The sequence below is a fragment of the Beta vulgaris genome, chromosome 9 (assembly GCF_026745355.1).
Source record: "Beta vulgaris subsp. vulgaris cultivar EL10 chromosome 9, EL10.2, whole genome shotgun sequence".
NCBI lineage: Eukaryota > Viridiplantae > Streptophyta > Magnoliopsida > Caryophyllales > Amaranthaceae > Beta > Beta vulgaris.
The window spans coordinates 29,793,728-29,802,675 of record NC_079210.1 but is presented as its reverse complement, the minus strand read 5'-3'; the positions used below and the strand labels follow the sequence as shown (position 1 = coordinate 29,802,675).

The following is an 8,948-nucleotide window of genomic DNA, read 5'->3' as shown; positions in this document are numbered from 1 at the left end:
AGAGGAGGTCTATTCGAGGTCCCTTCTCCTCCTACTTGGAAGTTCAATATCAGAGCCCGGAGGCTGCGCTCGAGGTTGTCACTTAGACGATCTGCCAGTTGCTGGAGATCTTGTTGGGTGACCAGATTAGGGCCGGTCTGCTCATATCGAGGGGGCTCCGTTTGAGTTTGAACCGTCCTCAATTGAGGTCCCCCAAGGTTGACGACACTACTAGCCTCTCGAGGGTGGACCTCTTCAAGGACATGTTGGTGGCGAGATGACAGGACGACAGCTTGCCGAGGGTTCCCCGCCGTTTCGTCCGCCACCTCGTGGGACGGTGTCCTCGAACGATGAGATGGGACGAGGGTCCTTTGCCGTCTCCGATTTCTCCGAGTGATGGCCATGACTTTTAGTTCGATGTCCCCAGAGACAGCGCCAACCTGTTTCGGGTAGAAATTTGTATTATGCGGGATGGATCGAGATTAAGGTTAATGATGGTCGGATGCTCGAAGGTTACCGAGAGACCTACACAAGACGAGAGTTAGACTACCCGGGGGTGGATCCGGGATCGTCCCTCCGACGATCAAGTCAGTTGATGTGTGGTAATTGGCAACTGTGAAGTAGTTTGTCTAGAAGTTATTACCTCAATAAATGGAGATCTGTTCCATATTTATAGGTGTTGAAATGTGTGAAAATGTCCTGCCAGGCTGGCACATGATTCAAGACGGGTGGGTCCCACTGAGGGCTTGCCATGCTGGTAGAAGGCTTTGGAACATGTGATGGCCCACTAAGGCTTAATAGGCTCAAACACCTATAAACTCGAGGATCAACTCAAGATCGAGTAAAAATATCAAAAAAAAAAAAAACTTAAATTTAAATTTAGTTCGGTTCGTTAGCACTTCTAACTTTAACTTCAAAAATTAGCATTTGACGAGTCTCCCCTAAGCTAACTCATCGACATTTCCCCAACCAAGACCCATAAGACTATAAGAGTATTCCAAAGGAAAACATTGAGCGACTGCGACCCTCCGTAAGTTCCAAGTCCTAACCATAACCACCTCCTGAATTCTGAGCAACAACCCCACCGATAAACCCACTTCAAAAATCACAACTTTGTCTCTCTCTCTGAAATCTCTCTATACTGTTGAAAATGGAGACTGAAAAAACCCCATCAAATGGTAAACAGAAAATTGATGAAACGGACGACCCAGACCCAATTGAGCTTGTCCTCTTTCAAGTCTCTGAATGCTATGTCTACATCGTAATTTCCCGTCCCCTTCTTTTCCTGTCTCTCTTAGATGTCAACCCAGTTTCTATTTGTTTTAATAGTAGTATCTTGAATTTTGGAGAGATTATTTCTGGCATCAAATTCAAAATGCACAGCTGGATAATGCATATTCTGTTTGATGGATCATATATTTGTTGGGTTTTTGATTTAAGTGTGAGTTTTTAGATTGTAGATTAATGGATATTTTTTTATTTAAATGTTGATTTTCGAGATGATGATCAGCACATCTTTGAGCTCTATTAATTTATGGTTGTATCTTGAATTTTTGAGAGATTATTTTATTCCAATATGATCTTTATGGCATCAAATGCAAAATGCACGGATGGATCATAAATTGCTTGGGTTTTCAATTTAAGTGTCAATTTTTGCCTTTTTGGATTATAGATAATTGCGAATATTTTAATTCAAATATTGATTTTTGAGGGGATGATCATCACATGTTTGAGCTTTAGTGGAATAACTCGATTTTGTAGTGTTTGATTATACTGTTTGCAAGCACTGGATGGCAGATGCCTTGTTTCACTGTTGATGGAGCTGGGTTCTATTCGATCTCTGATATATCTAATTTCATATGTGCAGAAACGTTTATCGATTGTGTTATTTCAAAAATAAGAATAATAGGAATTTAATCTGAAAATGTCTACAGTTGTCAACTCGGATCTTTTATTTTAGAAGGTTTCCGTTTACTTACTTGACTGAGATATTACATGCAGCTGTGATCAAAATTCATGGTTGATTTGCTTACTGTGTGAACAATGTCATGTAAAATGTGATATTACTTGAAACCTTGTCTTTCATTACTATAGATTCCAGGCATCCTTATTGTGCATATGTGCTCTGCAGATACCCCCAAGGAAAACTGCTGCTTCATACAGGTATTTTACTTTTGTGTTTGACATTTGGATTCAATTTGTTTTCTTAATTTTTCTGTCTGGACAGTTCTTCTTTGAGAACCATGTGATACTCATTTTTGTTGTAAATTGCAATACTTTCAACTTTTGATTTTACTATAATCATTGGTATGTTAATGTGACAACAGCAATACTAAGATATTCGATTGGCACCCTTGCTGAAAACTTAGTTGTTAAAAAATAGAGAATCATGAAAGGAAAGTGTTTCAGATGGTCATGGCTCATAATTTTAGTAGCATCGTCGTAGAGAGTGTATCTTTGGAGATGGTCAGATGGTCATGAAAGGAAAGTGTTTCAGATGGTCATGGCTCATAATGTGGTCTCAAGGCACAAATGAATGTTCAGGATTATTGTTTCTATTAAAAGTTTAAGAATGGTTGCACATTGTTGAACACGTAAGAAAAAATGTCCATAAGTTCTATATACTTCCACTTTGCAGCATATGTGAAGTATATCTGAGGTTTTCATTCTATGTCTAATATATGGCTACTTAAGTAGAGTATGTAGTTCCTTCTCCAAAGTATGTTGCCACAAATCATAATGTTTCCTTCAATTAGCTGACGCTCTAAGCCTCCAAATTTCATCTCTTTTGTTGGCTATACTTCATACTATAGATGAAGAACTAGAGACATGGCTGAGAAATGGTAGTCTATCAAGTTGAGCCTACTTGTGGTTCACTTACCTTCAGGTTGCAGGTAATTAGGGTAGTGAATTTTTAAAATGAAACTGAAGTTTCTTACATTTGTTGAAACTCGTAGTCTAAGAGGGCTGAAGATGAAGCTAGTTTTATACTGTAGATCAGGGTGCATCATAATTATTTCTTGTATTACCTAATTATGCTTTGTGGCTCCTTTGGAGGCATGTCTTCTTAGCAATTCACTTATTGATATGCCCTTTTTACGTTACAAGGGAACTTTTTCACGGAAGTATCAAAGTATTTCCACTCTGGCAAAGTGGTAGTGTAGATTTTTAGCTGTTGTGTCAGCATATGCCCACCAACATGGCAAATATGCTTAAGCATTTGGCTGCAAGCTCTGTTTCTTTTGTAATAGCCTTTTGCCCTTCTCATGAGTCATGACTTACGTTCCGCGCTATACCATGAAATTGACACTCTACTATCCTTCACTCCTTGTTTCATTTTGTTCTTCTTTATGTACACGACACAATTGAATTATTTTTTCTGGATGAGCGTCAATTTGGTCTTTGCATGAGAAATCCCATTGACTCACATCTCCACCATTTTATCTTGTTGATGTGATATAGACTAGATTGCCATTTTGTGCCCTGTACGGGAACTTGGGAAGAGAATAATGTTTATAGTTCTTCTTCACTTGAAGACTTCCAGGCTGCCAGCCTATTTATTTTGAGCCCTAAAATCCTGATTTATCTTATGGTTTCATATTCACTTGAGAAGAGACCTCAGTTTAGCCTTTTGTGATTGTAAATTTGCAATACATATTTCTTAATTAAAGGAAAGGTTCTATCATCTTTCTAAACTGAATATTTGTAGTAAATTTCTTTCAGTCAGTCTTTGTAGTCTATTATGTCCTGGTCAGCTTAATGTTAATTGTATTTAACAAGGCTGAATTAGATCTCAGTCAAACATTTTCCCAGATAGTGTTTCTGAATGAAATGGTTGTGCTACACCTTGTAGGCTTACTTTGTAAGCTAAGTGATAGGCTCAACTTATATTGCAAATAGGTAGATACTGAAGAGGTGGAGAGAAACAGGGTGTTCTCTCAGTAACTTGAACTAATAAGTTTCTATTATATTAAGCACTTGTAATGTTCTGCCTCTAATAGTAATGCATATGTTAACATACTCTTGTCATTGATGAGGAAAGTTTGTTAGCTGTTCACAAACGAATTTTAAGTAGCTTCTTTTAAGAATCTACAGTATAGCTTATGAACTTAGTCCGCAACCTCGGAACACTAAGTCAAAGCATCACTAATTACCATGTCCACTCACTTGCAAGTCTTATTGCTGATAACCTCTGTGCAAGTCTTGACTAGTTTGGGTGTAGGCTTGGTCTCACTGGACTTGATGGTGAAGATTCACGCTAGTTGTTTTTCCTGTTAATCTTAGAATTAATATAGTAAATTTACAGTAGCTAGATGCTAGGCATAGAAAGCTTCAAGCTATTGGTCCCTGGCTCCCTGCTCCTTACTTTGACAATGCATCTGTATCTCTGTTTCTTTGTTGAACTTTTAAGTTTGATCAAGTGGAAGCTTGTGAGTTGTGACAAGCACCCATATCTGATTATGACGTATTGGAATAACCATGACCTTTCTTAACATCCATATAATAGTGTCTCTTATTTTCTCTATCTACTCAGTAGTTGCTGCCAATCCATCGCAAATTGCTGCTCTGAGCTGTTGAAGCCTGTCAATTGATATCCACAGCATATATCCATAAGTCGTCTTGGCAAGTATGACCTTACAGTGATGGCCATTATGACCTTACAGAGCAAGTATGACCTTACAGTGATGGCCATTGTTTCACCCATTTCATTAGGGACCACAGACTTTTTGGTCTACCAAATCCATGCTTTCACTTCATGTGACGGTATAAATACTTCTAAAAGGTTTTTCATTTGCTTGTAGAACTTGTTTGATACCGAATAAAGAATATTTTGGGTTTCGCTTCCCTTGTGGTTCCCTTTTGGTTCTTTTTGGCCAAAACTAACTTTGAACAGAAAATTCTAGAAAACATGCTGATTTACAACTTGATAAAATTGTTATGAGGATTTCTGCGAAAGAATTGCATAACTTGTAATGACATGAAATGAGATAACATCATGGTTAAGAAAATCCTGAAGACCATAATAGTCCAATCGGACTATTATCTGCTGATGAAGAGACTAGCATTAAGACATCAAACTTTCTCTTATTGCTGGTTTCACTCTCCCTCTTTCTCTCTCTCTCTCTCTCTCTCTCTCTCTCTCTCTCATTATGTTGGCCGGAGAGCATTTGATGACTGAAGATGGATTTTCTCTGTTATTGAACTTTGAATCAGTCAGAGCAACATCCTTGAGTGTTTGATTGTAAAAACTTAGAGCTTCTGCAGTTGGAGCCTCAAGCTCTTTAATTCCATACCGACCTGGCATGCGTGAATCTTGTGACTATTTTACTCATTTACTAATATAATGCCTTCCTTGCTCTCTGGTCTCAAAATCTAATGATTGTCATGATTTTTTCCTTTTTGCCTGAATTTTATATCTTCATGGAAGATGGCAGGTAACCTGGTTAGGCTTTGAGGTGTGTGTAAGTACTGATTAGATTTTGTATTCTCTAATAACTTATATTATAAAAAAAATTAACATGCTCCATGAATTAGGATCTGAGCCTGATATTGATATCAATTCAATGAAGTTTTGTTGATCTTCAATTCTGCTGGTAATACGTTTATTTTATATGATGGTGTTAGCATTACTTTGTTTTACATGTAGAGCTGATGAATGGGATGTAAATAAATGGGCATGGGAGGGTGTCTTGAAAGTTATTAGCAAGGGAGAGGAGTGCATAATCAGGCTTGAGGATAAGTCGACAGGTAAACTATATATTTCGGCAGTATTTGTGGTAGATTCGTACCCTTTGTTCGCAAATTAGGACGTTAAGATTAGGTGGGGATATATGTGTCACTTTTTTGCTCAGCATTGTCATACTCCCTTGGTTTAATTGGTTCAGGTGAACTATATGCTCGGGCATTTTTGAGAAAAGGAGAGCCACATCCTGTAGAACCTGTAATTGATAGTAGCAGGTTTGCTGTCTTCATTTAGGCATCGCCTTTTTGTTTTCGATTAAGAATTTTTGTAGCTTCTAAATTTTGGTTTCCTTATGCAGATACTTTGTGCTTCGAATAGAAGAGAACATAGGTGATTGGCTTTTTCCGTTGTTATTGATTGAATTCATACTCATAGTTCTTTGTTAAGTGCAGAAGTCTGATTCTTCTATTACAACAAAGAAATAAATTTAAGATGTTTGGCAATGAAATTTATACCTGCTTTGCATTGAAGGTTGCATCCCCTTCACCTTGAAAAAAAAACTTCCACCATTCTTTATAAATCACTACATATAGCTTGGGCACATATAGACAATGGAAAAAGTAGAGACGTGTGGGAGACAGTGGTCCTCAATGCCACGTGAAAAAGTAGATTCTTGAGAAAGAAAACTTACTAAAAATGGGTTTGTACTTTATAGTGGTTTATAGTAGAATACTACAAAAGGGATATATAGTGATTAATAAAGACTGGAAAATAAGTTTAAGGGCTGATCAGGCTGAATAAGGTGTAAAAATAATGCAGTTTCAATCAATTCTAAGTTCTGCATAGTAATATTAAGGTGAACTAAGCATACATGATGTGAATATACGATTTTTTCATCTGATACCCCCGAGTTTTCAAAAAATTCATCCGGTACCCCCCAAGTTTTCAAAATACATGGGGTACCCCTAAATTTCACACTAATACACCTAGATACCCTTCATGACTAACAACGTCAACCGTCGTTAGTCATTAATTCTAATTTTCTGTTTTAACCCTAATTAATCCCCTAATACTAACATTAATCCTAACCCTAACACTAAACCTACTTCTACCACCCACTCCCCCCCTTCCCAACCCCTGCCCTCCCCCATCCCAGCAGCAGCAACCCCTCCCCACCCCCTCCCCCACCCAGTTCAGTTCAGCAAGCCACCCCACCCCTCCCTCACCATCGCCCCCCTATCACCACCCCTCCCATTCTCACCCCAACCCCCCGCAACCCCTACCCCTGTATTTTCTTCTTCCCTCTGTATTTTCGCAATCTCTGTACTCTGTGTTTTGTGAAAATTGGAGGATGGTGGTGCTACGGGGGTGTGGGAGGGGTGCGAAATGGAAGGGGTGGTGCTTTGGTGGCGTAGGGGTGGGGGAAAGAAGTGAGATTTCAAAAATCGAATGGTTTGGGGAGGGGGGTTGGCGAGGTTGCGGGGGTGGGGAGGAAGGGTGGGGGGATGCGTTGGGGGTGGGGGTTGCAAGGGGGTAGGGTGGGGTGGTGGGGAGGAAGGGTGAGGGGATGCGTTGGGGGTGGGGGTTGCAAGGGGGTAGGGTGGGGTGGTGGAGAGGAGGGGGTGGTGGTTGGGTGGTAGTAAGGTTAGGGTTAAGGTTAGGGTTTTAAATTAGGGGTTAGGGTTTGAAATTAGGGGTTAGGGTAGGATTAGAAGTTAGGGTTTAGTTAGGTGAGTTAGGGCTAATTAGGGTTTAAGGAAGTTTAAGACTAACGGTGTTAATCCCCGTTAGTCATTAAGGACATTTGAGTGTATTATTATGAAACTTAGGGGTATGTGGTGAATTTTGAGAACATGAAGGGTACTAGGTGAATTTTTTGAAAATCGGGGGTACTTGGTGAAAAAACCGGCGAATATATTATACATTCATCTTCTCACGAGTTACATACAAGAAGCACAAAATCATTTGTTTTTTCATTTATCAGATTCGAAGTTGCAACTATTTACTTTGTATTTATGCAGATGGTCGTCTTCGACATGCTTTCATTGGGTTAGGATTTCGTGAGAGAACCGAAGCTTACGACTTCCAAGCTGCTCTGCATGACCATATGAAGTATTTCCTTGCTTAACTTGTCTGCATTTAGAATTGCTTTCTTTATCTTATGCATATATTTCAGCTTCAAAAAACAACTTTAAGATTCATGCTATTAGTAACATGCAAATATTGAATCATTGAAAACTGTTGATCTGTTAATTTACTAATTTAGGTATCTCGATAAGAAGAAAACTGCTGAAGAAATGGAGCAGCAATACCAGAATTCGTCAACAGTTGATTACAGTTTGAAAGATGGGGAGACCCTTGTTCTTCAGTTGAAACAGGTGAGCCATCATTTATTCTTTCTTTCTTCATCTATCAAATTGTTTGCTGCTCAAGCCCATACTCATCTTTTCGATGCTGCACATTAATTGTCAGAAACCTGGTGGCAATATAAAACCGAAATCCATCGAACAGGGCGTGAACAATCTTTCAATAACAGATACAAGTGAACCTAACAAAGAGCCCTTACTTTCTATCAAACCACCTCCTCCTCCACCATCGACCTTCTCACCAACTACTTCTCCTAAAAGTCCTAAATCACCAAATTCTACTTTTAACGCAAATTTTGAAGAGAGAGAAGATTCTAGAAAAGAACAGCCACAACCTGATTCGAAACTGAAGAAAAATCAAAGCTCAGAAGATATAGCTGATGATGACTTTGGCGATTTTCAGGCAGCTGGTTGATTCATGATCATGTATAAAGTTGTGCTTATATATGAAATTTGTTTCAACTAAGTTTGGTGTAAATGATGTCTCTGAGTTGCATAGACAATTTATTCATATTATCTCGTCCATGCTTTCCTAAGAGGCCCAGGAATGGAAATGAAGTAATTTGAGTCACAAATAGAGAGTTACTGATAAGACTTGTTTTTTCATGCTGAGTTTTATCTTCATGCATGCAGCTATGTGCCTATGTCTTTATTGATCTGTCCCTCGCCTTTTTCCTTTTCTTTTCCTTTTAAGTTGTAAAATTTATTTTCTAATGTTGATTTTGTCAACAGATATTGTGAACTTTGGTCCAGATTTAAGTCAGATATGTTATTTTGAAACACGTGGACAGAGTTGTCTTTCCTTATATAGAAGTGGTCATTGGATAGGAGGATGAAATGAACACAATGACCCTACATGCCCTTATTATACAACTATAGCATATATGCCCTTGTTATTATAAAGTAGTATTATTATCTAA

General features: G+C 38.6%; 1 protein-coding gene across 1 annotated transcript; it reads left to right on the top strand.

The window, feature by feature from the left end:
• The first annotated feature begins 921 nt into the window (after positions 1–921).
• LOC104903531 (hypothetical protein) lies at positions 922–8,680 on the top strand. The gene is made up of 8 exons (XM_010691575.4): positions 922–1,240; positions 2,111–2,142; positions 5,627–5,727; positions 5,865–5,937; positions 6,021–6,052; positions 7,684–7,774; positions 7,929–8,040; positions 8,135–8,680. The coding sequence occupies exons 1-8, from the start codon at positions 1,130–1,132 to the stop codon at positions 8,441–8,443; spliced, it is 861 nt and encodes a 286-aa protein (XP_010689877.2). The 5' UTR covers positions 922–1,129; the 3' UTR covers positions 8,444–8,680.
• Positions 8,681–8,948: the final 268 nt, after the last annotated feature.